The 15,944-nt window shown below is 41.2% G+C and overlaps 1 protein-coding gene across 2 annotated transcripts in view; it reads left to right on the top strand.

Annotated features, from left to right (window-relative positions):
- Positions 1 to 15,944, top strand: part of LOC124776749 (protein brunelleschi) — a 249,179-nt gene that overhangs the window by 159,213 nt on the left and 74,022 nt on the right. For both annotated transcript variants that reach the window (XM_047251873.1, XM_047251874.1), the window contains exon 14: positions 15,600 to 15,712. In XM_047251873.1, coding sequence (XP_047107829.1) covers positions 15,600 to 15,712 — 113 coding nt within the window. The remainder of the gene's footprint in view (positions 1 to 15,599; positions 15,713 to 15,944) is intronic.

The raw sequence follows: 15,944 nt of genomic DNA, 5'->3' as shown, positions 1-15,944 counted from the left end.
TTTGTAAAAATGTCATCCACTATAAAAGATGATGATGATAACAGAATTACGAATCCAATACTGTACACAAAGTCAAACAAACCTTCTCATCATCTTTCAGTTGAGGTGTCAAGATGTTTTTCAAGGTGAATTCTGAACCACCAACAGATTGTTTGGAATCAATACTAAGTCTGTCCACAAGCAAAAGAATACCTATTCAAAATCATAGGTTCGTCACAAAGATGGCAAGTAAGGGGGAAGAGCAAAGATACATCCACTGATAAAATTGGCCCAGTTGTGAAGTAGAAACAGTGGTTTAGGGACCATGTGGAAAAGCTAATGTTCTTTACATAGCAACTCCTTTCCTGTGTCTCATCACAGTACAAAACTTGTCATTTTCCTGAACTCTCCACATGAAGGGTGACCTCACTTGGTATAAAGCTAAGAGGAGCTTTGCTGTGTTCATTAGTGGCAAATATCATGCCAAAAGCTGAGTATCAGCATGTGGTCAATTGATTAAAGTAACAAATTAATCAGCATAGATAGTACAAAGGTGGAAAGATGACCACTTGTAGGGTTTACATTCTGTGCATAAGCCAGTTCACACTTCAGTCATCAAGAGCAGTTACAAAAATCTGACAGATATCAAGAGGTGACATCCAGGAAGTGCAATAGTCTTTGTAGAGAGAACAGTACAGTGAATAAAAAGGCAAGCTACTTTGTGAAATTATCAATATGAGTAAGTGATATGGCAGCAGTGGCCTTTATTTGCAGTAAGTCACAACTACGCACACTTACCACACAGATCCTGATCTGTGCTATTGTGGCCGAGCTCCAGCACCATGGTGTGCTCTCCTGTAGTTAGTCACTGCTCTCAGCTGGCTGCAAACCTCTGTTGTATTATCAGTTTCAGTACCAGACACTCACTGATGCTGCTTGGATTAAATGACACTGTTACAGCACCTTGTGTTTACTGTCATGGGCAGAATGAAAATCTTATTTTTGTGGGCAGAAGACAGGAAAAGGAGGGGGGGGGGGGGAGCTTTGGTGCCTCGTCAAATTAACTTTTAAACTTTCTTTTCGTCTCCTGCCCCAGAACTTAGTGGGAAAACACAAGGGTGTGCTTCTGGGCATGCTACTCCCTCTCCATTGCAAGCTCTGAGATGTCATGTGCAAAACAATTCATGGGTTCATGCTTCCACAGGTTTTGGAGTCATTCATCTGAAGCAGTTTTTTATTTATTAACATTCCAAATTTTGCTGTTTCGGGGAGCACAAATATGGACAGGAAGAAGAAACGTATACCAGTGAAATAGCTTCAGCATTGCCACCACTCCTCAAAGATAATTTTTTGTTTACATTGTCACACCCTTCTTACAAAACTTGCCAGGAACTGAAACTTCCTGGCAGATTTAAACTGTGTGCCGGACCGAGACTCGAACTCGGGACCTATGCCTTTTGTGGGCAAGTAGTCTACCATCTGAGCTACCCAAGCACGACCCATATCCCATCCTCACAGCTTTACTTCTGCCAGTACCTCATCTCTTACCTTCCAAACTTTACAGAGTCTCTCCTGCTTCCTTGCCAGGAACTGCTTGTTGGATAAATGATTCATGTTTGAAAATGGGAAAATCACAAATTTAGAATGCCTGTTGAAATTGTTACTTAATGCACAAAATAGTGATTTAAAAGATGCACTCAACATGCAGGAAAATCATTTTTCTATGGAAGACAGACAAAATACCAAAACTGTGCACAGCTGTTTTCTCATTCAGATTTTGGTGTTTGTGGTATTGTAGTGAAGAAGTTTTCATATCAAACATTTGGAAATCTACTGCATACCGTTTGCCTAAGTTCAATAACTGGTTTGACATTTTTAATTTGAGTAAATCCCATATGTCACAGAAGTGGAGATGCTGACTCACAGACATGTAGAACAAAAAGACCGCTAACAAGTTAAGGTTTTGGCCAGAAAGCCTTCTACATTAGTCAACTTATACACACACTTTCATGCAATGTAACTCACATTCACATGAAGATTGTCTGTGGTAGCAGAGGCCAGACTGTGAGCAGCAGCTCATGATGGGAGAAGCTATCAGAGCGGTGGGGGAAAAGCGGTGGCTGGAGTGGGGAGTGGGAGGGATAGCAGGGTAGAGATTAGGATGGTAAAGTGCTGCTTGTGAGAGCATACAGGGATGAGGCAGGGAGGAGATAGGGCAGTTAGGTGCTGTCATTAGGTAGACAAAAGGTGGGGGGAAAAAAGTAAAAAGCCTGTGCACGTGTTGTTGGAATAGAAGGCTGTGTGGTGCTGGAGTGGGAACATGGAAAGGGATAGGTGGGTAAAGCACAGTGATTAACAAAGGCCGATGCTACAAGGGTTATGGGAATATAGGCTATATTGAAGGTAGAGTTCCCACCTGCACAATTTGAGAAAAGCTAGTGTTGGTAGTTAGGATCAAGCTGGCACAAGCTGTGATGCAGTCATCGAAATGAACATTGTGTTGGCCTGCATGCTCAGCAACTGGGTGGTCCACCTGTTTCTCGGCTGCAGTTTGTCAGTGGCCATTCATGCAGACAGACAGCTTGGTTGTCATGTCCACGTAGGATGCAGTACAATAGTTGCAGCTTAACTTTTACATTACATGACTGGTTTTACCGGTAGCCGTGCCTTTGTTGAGATAGGTTATGCTTGTGACTGGACTGGAGTAGTTCGTGATGGGAGGATGTACGGGCAAGTGTCGCAACAGGGTCTGTTACGTGGATATGAGCTGTGAGGCAAGAAGTTGGAAACTGGGGTTGAGTAGGAATGGACAAGGATATATGTTCAGTGTGCGGCGGAATATCACTGTGGGGGAGGCGGGAATGATAGTGGGTAGGACGTTCCTTGTTTCAGGGCATGACAAGAGGTAGTCAAAACTCGGGCGGAGAATGTGATTCAATTGCTCCATTCCTAGATGGTACTGAGTCAAGAGGGGAATGATCCTCTGTGGCCGGACAGTGGGACTTCGGGGGTTGTGCGTGACTGGAGAGATAAAGCATGGGAGAGTAACTACAGACTGTGAAGGCCTCTGTGGTACCTTTGGTATATTTCAAGAGAAACTGCTGGTCACTACAGATGTGTTGGCCATGGGTGGCTAGGCTGTATGGAAGGCGTCTTCTTGGTATTGAATGGGAGGCAGACTTCAAAGTGGAGGTACTGCTCATGACTGGTAGGTTTGGTATGGACTTAGGTACTGATGTGGCCATGTTTGAGGTGGAGGTATACAGTGAGGAATGTGTCTCATTGGGTTGAGGAGGACCAGCTGAATGGAATGAGGGAGGAGGTGTTGAGGTTCTGGAGGACTGTGGTTAGGATGTCCTTACCCTCGATCCAGATCACGGAGATGTCATCAGTTAATCTGAACCAGGTGAGGGATTTCGGATTCAGGGTGTTCAAGAAGGATACCTCTAGACAACCTGTGGCATAGGATAGCACCATGCGGAGCCCATTGTTACTGTTACATGTTGTGGGGTGTTTTTTTAGGTGATGCCTTCAATGGGCCATCGTGTGTTGGGAAAGGTAGTGTTTAGTAGCAGCAAGGCCGTGGGCTTGAGTTATGTTACTGTGAAGGAAGGTGGCATCAATATTGATGAACATGGCACCAAGTGGTAAAAGAACAGGAACTGTAGAGAGTTGGCAGAAGAGATGGTTGGTATCTTTTATATGGCAGGGTAGGTTGCAGGTAACAGGATGAAGGTGTTGGTCTATCAGAGCAGAGATTCTTTTAGTGTGGCACAATAACTGGCCACAGTGGGGTGTCCTGGGTGTTTCAGTTTACGGACTTCAGGAAGCATGAAGTAGGTAGGAGTGTAGGTAGGGAGTGGTAGGTGTGAATAGGGAGGGGGTGAGGGAGAGGGGGGGGGGGGGGAGAGAGAGAGAGAGAGAGAGAGAGAGAGAGAGAGAGAGAGGTTCTCGGATGGTCCTAAGGATTTGAGGAGAGGCCAGAGATCTTGCTGGATTTCTGGAATGGGGTCACTGTGGCAGGGTTTGTAGGTGGACAAATTTGACAGCTGGTGGAGTCCTCCCACCAGGTAATCCTTGCGGTTCAAAACCACAGAGATGGAACCTTTGTTAGCAAGTAGGATTATAAGGTCGGGGTTAGTTCTTAAATGGTGGATTGTGATTATTGCTGTCAATGTAAGTTTAGCTTGCATGTTGAGGGATTTGGGGAATTATGGTGAGGCAAGGTTCAAGATTAAGAAATTCTGGAGAGTTAACAGGAGGTGATTTCGTGGCTGTGGTGGTGGATAATGGTGGGATGGAGGAGTGAACTTAGGCAGGATTCAACATTGGTCTGTGCTTGAATCTGATTGGTAGAGTTGGTGGCAAAAAAGTGTTTTCAATTTAGGGACTGGGAGGAGGTGCAAAGGTCTTTAATAAGTCCAGCATGATTGAATTTGGGAAAGACGCAACAGGTGAGACCTTTGGAAAGGGCTGATACTTCTATGGGACTAAGGCTTTCACAGGAAAGGTTGATGGCTGTGCTTCAGATCTTTTTCGGTTCTGGATTCTGTATGTTAGTGGGAGGAAGGGTTTGAGAGTGGGGTAAATGTAGTAGGTCTGCAAGGTAGGATTCATCAGCTATGAGGGGATGCGCGGGGGGATTGGAGGCTGTGGTAGAAGTGGTGGACAGTGGTAGTCCAAGGTGCGAGTAGGTGGGGAACAGGTTGAAGGGTTTTTTGAGGTGGCATTTTATATGCTGCTCAAGTTCCTCCAGGGCAAGAGTTTGTATATGAGATGGGATACAAGAATTTGGGATTGCACAGCAGGAGAATTTTACAGATGGAAAGGAAGTATTGGAAGGAGGTCTGGGCCTGATTTACATGGCCTTGCAGGACTATGTTGGTGAGGGTTAAGGACTGGCAGAATGTGAACAGATGGAGGTCATTGTGGAAGGAGAGGTTTCTAGCTAGAAATAGGTAATTTGATGGTAAGGCCATTAGGGGTGATTCCATAGCCAGGCAAATGTACAGGAACAGTATGTGGTACTCGGTTCTGGCAAGGGATGAAAACTTTTCTGTATTGGTGCACATGGAAGGAGCAAGGATCTTTTTTGGAGGATAAATACTTGTAAAAATGCACGTAAAATACATGAATAACATGGAAATATGTGCAAAAAAAATTTGCAGATCTATGTCAAAATAAGTAGGAGAAATCCGAAAAAGGTCAGAATGGATGAATTATGAGGAAACAAAATGAAGCCTGAGGGAGCAGGCCAATTGTGAAAGGCGAAAACGAACTGAACTCAACATGAAAACACAGTGAGACCAAAGATAAAAATAAATAAAAGGGATATAATGTACGTTGCAGGTCAGTGGGGGGAAACGTATGGAGGAGGAGGAGGAGGAGGAGGAGGACAGTAGATACGAGTAGATTAGGTGAGATTAGTTGTGTGAACTAGAATAAGAGAGGTAAGGAGGGCTTGGTAGGATGAGATACAAGTCTGTGTGGTACAGGGAGGTACAGATAATAACACATGAAAATATGTGAGTAGCACAGGAAGATTGATCAATTTGAAGGTCTATGATTGCTAATATTGGTGGGAGTGTTGTTGGATATGGAGATGCAGCACACACAATCAGTGTGGTCATTTAGCCATGTGCTGTGTGCAGGCGAGCTGATGGATACAGTATGGCTTGTAATTCAGAGCATGTGGTGCACTCTGAAAGGCAACATGTAAAACTTGGGACAGAAGACAAAGGAAAGGACAGACACTAAGTGTGTAATGTGATGGGAAATACTAATAAAGGAAAGCAGCACTGGGTTAAGGAATGGCAGAAAAGCCATTGGGCAACTCAAGAAATTAATATTAATTAATGGTGTGTGACGAGGACCTCCCGTTGGGTAGATTGCTCGCCTGGTGCAAGTCTTTCGATTTGATGCCACTTCTGTGACTTGCGCATGGGGATGAACTGACGATGATTAGGACAACACAACACCCAGTCCCTGAGCGGAGAAAATCTTCGATCCAGCCGGGAATCAAAACTGGGCCCTTAGGATTGACAGTCGTCGCGCTGACCACTCAGCTACCGGGAGCGGACTAATCAAGAAATGGAAAATCCAGGATGGGAATATGACAATATTTTGAAAAGGATAGATTGCTTCTCAGGGCTGTGGGGAAGAGGTTAGGGCAGCTAAGTGCAGTCAGTAGGTTGACAGAGAGTGGGAGGTTTTGAACTATAAGGTTTACCTTGCAGAAGGACTCCACCAGCTGTCAGATTTGTCCAACTACAGACCGTGCCACAGTGACACAATTCCAGAAATCCAGAGGATCTCCAGTCTCTCCTCAAATCCTAAGACCATCCCAGAACCTCTCCCCAGAGTCTATCTCTCTCGTCACCTCTACCACTCCCCACACTCCACCTTCTACATGCTTCCTAAAGTCCATAAACCCAACCACCTAGGATGCCCCATTGTGGCTGGTCACTTTGCCCCCACTTAGAGAACCTCTGCTCTCGTAGACCAACACCTTCAACCTATTACCTGCAACCTACCCTCCTACATAAAAGATACCAACGATTTCCTCCACTGACACTCCACTGTTTCTGTTACTACCTGCTCATCACTATTGATATCACCTCTCTTTACACTAACATCCCCAATGCTAATGGCCTTTCTGCTATTGAACACTATCTTTCTCAACACGTACAGACTCCAAACTACAACCTCTTTCCTGGTCATCATGACCAATTAATCGTCACCCACAATTACTTCTCCTTTGAGAGTGCACCAACACACCATCCTGTGCCAGCGTATTCATGGGCTGTCTAGAGGAATCCTTTCTAACCATCTGGAATCCAAAACACCGTATCTGATTCAGATTCATTGATGACATCTTCATAATATGAATCAAGGGTCAGGACATTCTATCCACCTTATTCCAGAACCACAACACATCACCCATTTGATTCATCTGGTACTCCTCAACCCGACAAGCCACCTTCCTTGAAATTGACCTCCACCTCAAATATGGTTACATCAATACCTCCTCCATATAAAACCTATCAGCCACCAGCAATGTCTCCACTTTGACTTCTGCTACCCATTTAATGTGAAGAAGTTCCATCCATAAAGTCTGGCCACTCATGGCCATTGCATCTGTTGTGACGAGTATTCCACACACATATCCATCCACACATATACAGACACAATATCTGAATGCAACTCAGCTGCAATGCACCCTCTAGGAAGCAACATGACACGCAGTATCAATACCCAAGGATGCCTATGGTGTGTCTCCCGATCGAAACGCGACCTGTTTAGGCTGTAGAAACTGGGTGGAGGAACATCAGGATTGGTGTTGCAATGAATGGCGCCAGGTGCTGTTCAGACGTGTCAGGATTTTGTGTTCAGCTGGACAATAGTCTTTCCCTCATCTGGAGAGAACATGGAACTCTGAACATTCCTGCTTACAGGCAGGAAACATCACCATTTCATCGTGGTGGACGAACGGTTTGGCAAGAGTCAGCATTGGCAGATGTACGGACCTTTATGCTATTCAGAATGGCGCTTTGACTGCTCAGAGGTATAGAGATGAGATCCTTCAACCTTTTGTTGTGTCGTATGATGGTGCCATTGGAGATGGGCTCCTTCTGGTAGACGATAACGCTCATACCCACAGAGTTGCTATGGTGGACAACTTGCTTGAAGCTGAGGGAATTGAACGAATGGAGTGGACAGCTTGTTCGCCCGACTTAAACCTAATTGAGCATGTCTGGGATGTGCATGGCAGACACATTGTAGCAAGACCAGCACCTTTCACAGTGGTTGCAGAGCTGGATATTGCACTCATGGAAGAATAGCCAAATATCCCTCAAGAACTGATTGATAACCTTATACTGTCCATGCCCTGCAGGTGTGCAACTGTACTGGCCATCTGAGGTGATCACACACAACATTAGACGGCAGCGAGAATTCCTGTTTCACTATTATGATAGCCGCATGGTGCCTTGCTCTATGTAAATGCCATGTAAACCTCAAGTAAAGAGTTGAGGCAGTAAAATATCATACTGTATCACACACAAATTACAATTAAAATTGCAATTAATATCTGATTAAAATATGTTACCATATGTCTATTGTGTGCTATATCTCACCTGATCCCCTAATTGTGCTCTGCATATAAATTTCTTATTTTATTTAACTACCTATGACCCAGTCCTGCTTTATATGCGTACCATTAAGTATTTATGGTCAGGCATATTGACTGGCATAGCGTATTGTGTTAGGGGGCCATGAATAAAATTCGGAGAACAACAATAAGTAAGTGAATATCATCAGTATCATATAATTTATGCAATGTAAGCAGCACACACTAGGTAAGTTGTCTGGAGGTGTGATTGTCATATTTTCCATATTGAATTGGCATTTGTAGTGATGTGGAAGCATATTTACAACCAGTGTATGTATTGTGTGTGTGTGTGTGTGTGTGTGTGTGTGTGTGTGTGGTGTGTGTGTGTGTGTGTGTGTGTGTGTGTTTCAATATGTATCGGAGGGTGGCTGCCATGGGACAAATAAAAGAAGAAATAAGAAAAAAACACATGTGACCTACATGTCTAGCTCATGTTGCAGCATTCCTCTTGTGAAGCTTAGTACGCACTGTGATGCACTGTTGAGTCATTGCTGTAATTCTTTGTTGTGAACTCTTTATGACACCCTTCTTCACCATACCCTGCAAAGAATTGTGTCCACATGTACGTTTGATTCAGGGAAATCGGGAAACTGAAAGTTTGGTCATTTGCTGCACTGCTCAAAGAACACACTGTATGGAAACAAAGCAAAGTTGCTGAAGTACTTCTTCGGATAATGTTTTACTTGAAGCATAAAGAAACCCACCATATATTTTGAATTCACATGTTTTTTCACTATTATGTTACTTCAGAGTTAAGTTACTTGCAGCCTATTGTTCAAAGAATTTGTGGTGAACTGAGGGTGCAAATTGTGACTGGTAATTGAGGGAAGCAGAAATTAGCCATTTGAAATTGTGCTTATATTTCAAAATGCTTCTCTGAACCATCTCTAGAAGGATTTCAAAATCTTATGTATTCATCTGCAAGAAATTTCTGAATTCCAGTCAAGATCATGCCCATGGCTTTATGGTCTTTAAAAAGCCTACATCCCTTTCTTTCCAGTGGAGATTCATTTACCAGTCTTCTGTATAATTTGAAAGTTTCCAAAAAATATTACTTTTTGTCCCACCATGCAAAGAATCATGTTTGCATCTATGACTTGGGGAAAGCAGGAAGCATAAAGTTGAGGCATTTGCTGCATTGCTGCATTGCTGCATACTTTCTGTATATAATTGACGTAAAGCTGCATCCCATGCTGTGTTTTACACTAAACACAAATAATTGAAAACAGTTTTCATCCTCACATGTTGTTTCACTAGACAATTGTTCTAAAAAGACTGCAATAAATTGGATGTCACTTATGCGATTTGCATGTCCCTAACCAATTATGAAACTAGAAAAAGGGGAGGTGCAGTGCAACATGGAATCTCCACCATCATTGAGAGATGAATGGTAGGTGAAAAGGCAGATTGAAAAAAGCTGACCCTGCCAGGGTTCCATCCTGCAACCTTTCTGTTCCTAGCGAAACATTCTACCACTAGACTGTCAAACCCTATACAAAATAGATCACACTTGCTGCTAACACTAGACACTACTGCTCTGTCTGTGATGTCCGCTGTTCTGTAAGTGGCTTTGGCATCATTTTCACAACTTAAGTTTAATTTGTCATAAGTCAGAAAATTTGTACAAAATATTTATAAATTATATTTATAACTTTTCTCGTGGATAATTGTATCTATTATTGAAAACCAGATCAAAATCCCTACAGTAGTTCCTGAGATTAGCCTGTATATGTAGACGTATGCTAGGAGGTGACTTCATTTATTTTATATTGTTAGTGAAAGTTTTGTTAAGGAAAGAAGTTTGGAAGATATATCAGTCCTCAGGTGCTACAAGAAAGTACAAAATTGTACTGATACAGTGATATTTAGGTGTTTAAACAAAATAGAAATGTCAAATAGTATTTGTTTCTAACAGCTGCAGCCAGTTCATAACCAAATATATATGAGATGTGACAATAAATTAATGAGACTGGTTAGAAAAAACACCTTTATTTACATTTTTAACCAGCTTCAAGGTACTCCATTGTGCCTGCACACAGTTACTTTATCAGTGTTTGTGTTGTTGGTACCCTCTGGGACTCATCTTCTGGCACACCAGCAAAAGCTCTTGTTACAGCTATTGAGATGTCCTGTACTGTTGCAAAATGGTGTCCTTTAACGACTGCCTTCACTTTACAAAAGAAAAACATCACATGGGGACCATGTTGTGTGAATATGGAGGTTGTGGTAGCACTGCAGTGGAGTTGCATAGCAGACAGGTAGTATGGGATGGTGTGTTGTCGTGATGCAGGTTCCAGTTGTTAGCAATGTGTAGACGAACACAATGGACCCAATTTTGAAGTCTTTTGAGAATCTGTTGGTAGTAGTTCTGGTTTACCATCTGACCTGGAGATAACCACTCTTTGTGCACAATATCCATGGAATCCAAGACTTTAATGTATGTGCTTTCCTTGTTCTTGAAGATTCTTCTAAATAACATTGCAAATTCTGATGTTTCGTCTCAGTGTGATACTGGAAACACTAAATTTAATTACCTGTGATAACTTGGTTCAGTAATTCTGCGTTCAGTTCCACTTGTCCCAACAGGTCAGCTGCCACAGTCTGGTCTTTTTGTTGCTGTGTAAGAGTTTTGGAAACCATTTTGGTACAAAACTTTCTCAGTTCCAGATTTTCAGCCAATATCAGGTGAACAATTTCTCAATTAATGTTCAGTTCATTTGCAATCATTTTTATGGTTGATCTTTGATCCGCTGTCACATATTCACTCCCCTTGGCTATGTTGTCACTTGTTTGTGCTGTTAATGGTTGCACACTGTAGTGTTCGTCTTCAATGTGCATCTTCAGCATTGGTTCTATCTTCAGAAAATCTTTTGTGCCATCCAAACACTTGTGCCCTTAGTAAAATCTCATTTCCAAATGCATGGAACTCAGAGTTACACACACACACACACACACACACACACACCACAGAGAGAGAGAGAGAGAGAGAGAGAGAGAGAGAGAGAGAGAGAGAGAGATGGCATATTGTTGTTCTATATTTTGAGATTCCATTCTTCTGTCGAGAAGCAAGCACAAGACTTCACTCTTCAAGTACCTGACTGAAACAGTGTAGGTGCATACTGCTTGCAGTTATGGTGGGGAAAGACCAAAGTCACACACTGCCTGTGGTAGCAGGCTGCGAGATCGCCATCCTAGGGAGGAAAAAATGAATCTCATTACTTTGCCACAGTAATATTTGGGGTGGGGGGGGGGGGGGGATGCAGAGAAAATGTCATGCATTATATGCAGTGTTGTTGGTGGCGGCGGCGGCAGCAGCAGTCGTAGTAGTAGTAATTGTTGTTGTTGTTGTTGTAGTAATCTGTCTGAAGACTGGTTTGATGTAGCTGTCAATGCTGCTCTAATGTGTGAAAGTCTCATCTATTCTAACTCTACAACCTACATCATTTTGAACATGTTCACTGTATCTCTCTCTTGGTCTCCCTCTACAATTTTTACCCCTCACACCTCCCTACACTATTTAATTGATGATTCCTTAATCTCTTGGAATGTGTCCTTTCAACTGATCCATTCTTTTAGTCAAGTTGTGCCACAAATTTCTTTCATCCTTATTTGTATTTGTTACCTCGTGATTAGTTGTATGATGTGTCCATCTAATCCATAGCATTCTTTGTAGCACCATATTTCAATAGCTTCTATTCTCTTCTTGTCTGAACTGCTTGTCATCCACTTTTCAATTCCATGCAAGTTTACTACCTAGGTCTTCAGAAAAGACTGCCTAGCACTTAAATTTATATTTCATGTCAACAGATTTCTTTTTTTCAGAAATCCTTTCCTTGCTATTGCCAGTCAGCATTTAGTATCCTCTTTACTTTGTCTATCAACAGTTATTTTACACTCAAATAGCAAAACTCATCTAATACTTTTAGCATCTCATTTCCTGATTTAATTCTGTGAACATCACCTGATTTAATTTGACTGCATTCCATTACTCTTGTTTTGCACTTGTTGATGGTCATCTCTCCCTCTTTCAAGGCACTGTTCATTCCATACAAATGCTCTTCCAAATCCATTGCTGTTTCTGTTGTTGTTGTAGTGGTCTTCAGTCCAGAGACTGGTTTGATGCAGCTCTCCACGCTACTGTATTCTGTGCAAGCTTCATCATCTCCCAGTACCTACTGCAACCTACATCCTTCTGGATCTGCTTAGTGTATTCATCTCTTGGTCTCCCTCTGTAATTTTTACCCTCCACACTGCCCTCCAATATGCCTCAGAACATGTCCTACCAACCGATCCCTTCTTCTAGTCAAGTTGTGCCACAGATTTCTCTTCTCCCCAATTCTCTTCAGTACCTCCTTATTAGTTATGTGATCTACCCATCTAATCTTCAGCATTCTTCTGTAGCACCACATTTCAAAAGCTTCTATTCTCTTCTTGTTCGAACTATTTATCGTCCATGTTTCACTTCCATACATGGCTACACTCCATACAAATACTTTCAGAAACAACTTCTGGACACTTAAATCTATACTAGATATTGCTGTATCTAACATTTTTAAATGTCATCAGCAAACCTGAAACTTTGTATTTCTTTTCCCTGAACTTTAATACCTTCTCCAAACTTTTCTTTGGTTTCCTTTACATCTTGCTCAATATACAGATTAATCACCAGTGGGGCTAGGCTACAGCCCTGCCTCACTCCTTGTCAAACATTGCTTCCTTTCATGCCATTTCACATGCAGACAGAACCTAACTTAAATGGCACATCCCTCTTTCTGTCCTCCAAGCTCCGGACTAAGTTCTTAAGTAAATTACTCTTGTTTTGCACTTGTTGATGGTCATCTCTCCCTCTTTCAAGGCACTGTTCATTCCATATAAATGCTCTTCCAAGTCCATTGCTGTCTCTCTTGTTGTTGTAGTGGTCTTCAGTCCAGAGACTTGTTATCTATATAGTCGCCTCAATTTGCTGCTTTTTGTTATTTCCTTTGTTTATGAAATGAATTTACTCTTTGTGATGGAAAGGCTTATGTTATCTCAAGGGCATCAGAGATGATGAGATTGATCCAACCCATAAAATTTATCACCACTTCTAAGAGCCATCAGTCTATAGTCTGAACAACAGTCTAAAACTGTCTTGAGCATATCCAGAGCAAAAACAGCATTTGGACAACACCCCTGAGTACTTGAAACTGTTTCTGGCGAACAGTAGGTTGTTGAAGCAGTGACTCCAAACTGGTCATGGTCAGTTGGCAACTTACTGAACTCATCAGAGGTATTTCCTGAAACTGCTAATGTTGCATCTACATTTGCTAATTCATCTCAAGCTTTGCACTTGTGTTGCATCTTTCAGTGAAAGTTATTATGATTTAGCAGAATGAGATTTTCACTCTGTAGCAGAGTGTGCGCTGATATGATTTGGCATTTGGTCTTCAGCTTTTTTTTATCATTGTATTCAGGGAAAGTTTTCCATAAAGTTCATTTCTAACAGTTGCCTATATGAGCTGGGGTATCTTGGGTGTTCAGGTGATGAGAAAATGAACTTCATGAAAGAAGTTATGATTGTTATAGTGACAAAATTAGCATTTAAACATTGAAAATTTTTATACATTTAAAATGATTATTTCAGTCCCTGCAGAACTTATCAGCAGTATGGTACATTGACAGTATTTATTAAGAACATCTGCTACTCTAAGCCAGTGTTTAGTTACACAATCCAGAATCCACATATTTCTGAGAATTTCAAGTAGTGTTTGTGTGAGCATGTTGAGAAACACAGGATATCGTAAGGAGAAGAAAAGGAAATTTATAGGTAGTGTGGTATTGAAAGCATATTTTCAGGAATTAAAGACCAAAGTTACGTACAGAAAGATTTCATCTTTGAGACCAAGTTATAAATCTGACCAGAAATGCCTGAGAAACAGATATGAAGAGGTTTTTATAAACAACTTTTGCAAATATATGAAAGGAGTGCTTAATAAATCTACTAAATTGTCCACTGCCAACAACATTGTTTTATTTTCAAAGCCAACACAACGTGAGCTCTCAGTATAAAACACAAACACTGTAAAAGATCAAGATATAGATAACAGTGACTCAAGAAGAACTGAAGTTCAGGAAAAGATGTTAATAACATTGAATTCACCTAGGAAGAAGGCAAATCACTCATTCTGAGGATCCAAATATTAAAACCACCATTTGGGTTACTGAATAGCTCTGCGTAAAATGGAAAAGTCCTATAATCTGCCCCATCACTCAGAACAATGAGCCCGTGATGTGTGAGAACTACTATAATATTGTACTGCTCAACTTCCGCTGTAAAATATTCTCAAAATGGTTTTTAGATGGGATGTAGCTGTTAACAGATACATTTACATGGTAATTCCGAGGAGGGTTTGGCAGTTTCACCAAATTTTTGATGCTTTCACTTTTATGTGTAATAGCTTATTTTAATTTGACTGTGTCTAGAGTAATATGCAAGTATATTTAAACTTCATGTTGAAGTAGTAGAGGAGTAAATTAAAATTGTGCAGCCTAGCCTAGACTACTGGTAATCTGGAAACCATTAGTAGAACATAACATTATTGTTTGGTATGAGAAGCAGAGCTTTTTAATTGTACTGTCAATTTTCCATCAAAATACGTACGGTTCTAGGCGCTACAGTCTGGAGCCGAGCGACCGCTACGATCGCAGGTTTGATTCCTGCCTCGGGCATGGATGTGTGTGATGTCCTTAGGTTAGTTAGGTTTAATTAGTTCTAAGTTCTAGGCAACTGATGACCTGAGAAGTTAAGTCGCATAGTGCTCAGAGCCATTTTTCCATCAAAATATGACATGTCTCTGTGATAATTAGCATTCATACATTTTTTGACTCCCTGAAATGATAAGGAACTTTGATTAACTGAACCAGAATTGAAAAAAATGTTAATGTACATGTTTATGATCTTAGGACCTTATGTCAGTGTGTTAACTAAAGCCAACTGGTAGACTAAAGAGTTTCAGCAGAAACCTTAAGAGGCTTCACTAACAATGCCGGGCATGTTTCAGAACAAAGGCAGCTGCAAAAATTCCTGCAATTTTGCATTAACAAAATCTCTCAAAGAGAATAGGTCAGTCAGTTGATCAGCTTCAGTGTTGTGCATTATTAATGCATATGGCATGATATGTTGTTTGTTTTGCTGATCTGGAAAAGACACCTGCACATAAATATTTTGTATGAGCTACCAGTGTTGATGACAGTTAAAATTATATGAAATCTTATAAAAAAACTAATATGACTGAATTACTGGTTTTCATCCGTGTTTTACATGGAAATATTATAACAGTAAATATTGGCCACTGGTAGGAGGAGGAAAGAACCTGCTTCAGCACTCTGATAGTTACCAGCTTTCTCTATCCAACTTTACATAATAGCAATAAAAACAACAATACAGTTATTCCCCTTTTTTCTTTTGCAGGTTATTCTACTCACACATTAGGTGTGAAATCAAACTGCAGGTTGCGTCATATAGCAGGATTCCCTCAAACACATTTTTCGGTAGACATAATTCCAGCTTTACCTCAAATGCAGGTACTGTCTGATATTTACTCTAATGAAAAATCAATGAATTATTATATTCTTATTTTACTGTGTAATATAATTGTACAACATCAATCTTGCACTTAAAATGTGCGTCACTTGACATTTTTGTGTTGTCTTATATGTTTATGAAGAATGCTTAAGTGGGCTGATAAAATGCTACCTAGTTTGTGTGTGTCTCAATTTTTCATCAAACACAGAGTAAATATACTTTCAGGCTGTC

Source organism: Schistocerca piceifrons, chromosome 2, assembly GCF_021461385.2.
Source record: "Schistocerca piceifrons isolate TAMUIC-IGC-003096 chromosome 2, iqSchPice1.1, whole genome shotgun sequence".
Lineage (NCBI taxonomy): Eukaryota > Metazoa > Arthropoda > Insecta > Orthoptera > Acrididae > Schistocerca > Schistocerca piceifrons.
The sequence above is the reverse complement of the archived record's forward strand: the minus strand, read 5'-3'. Positions and strand labels throughout refer to the sequence as shown.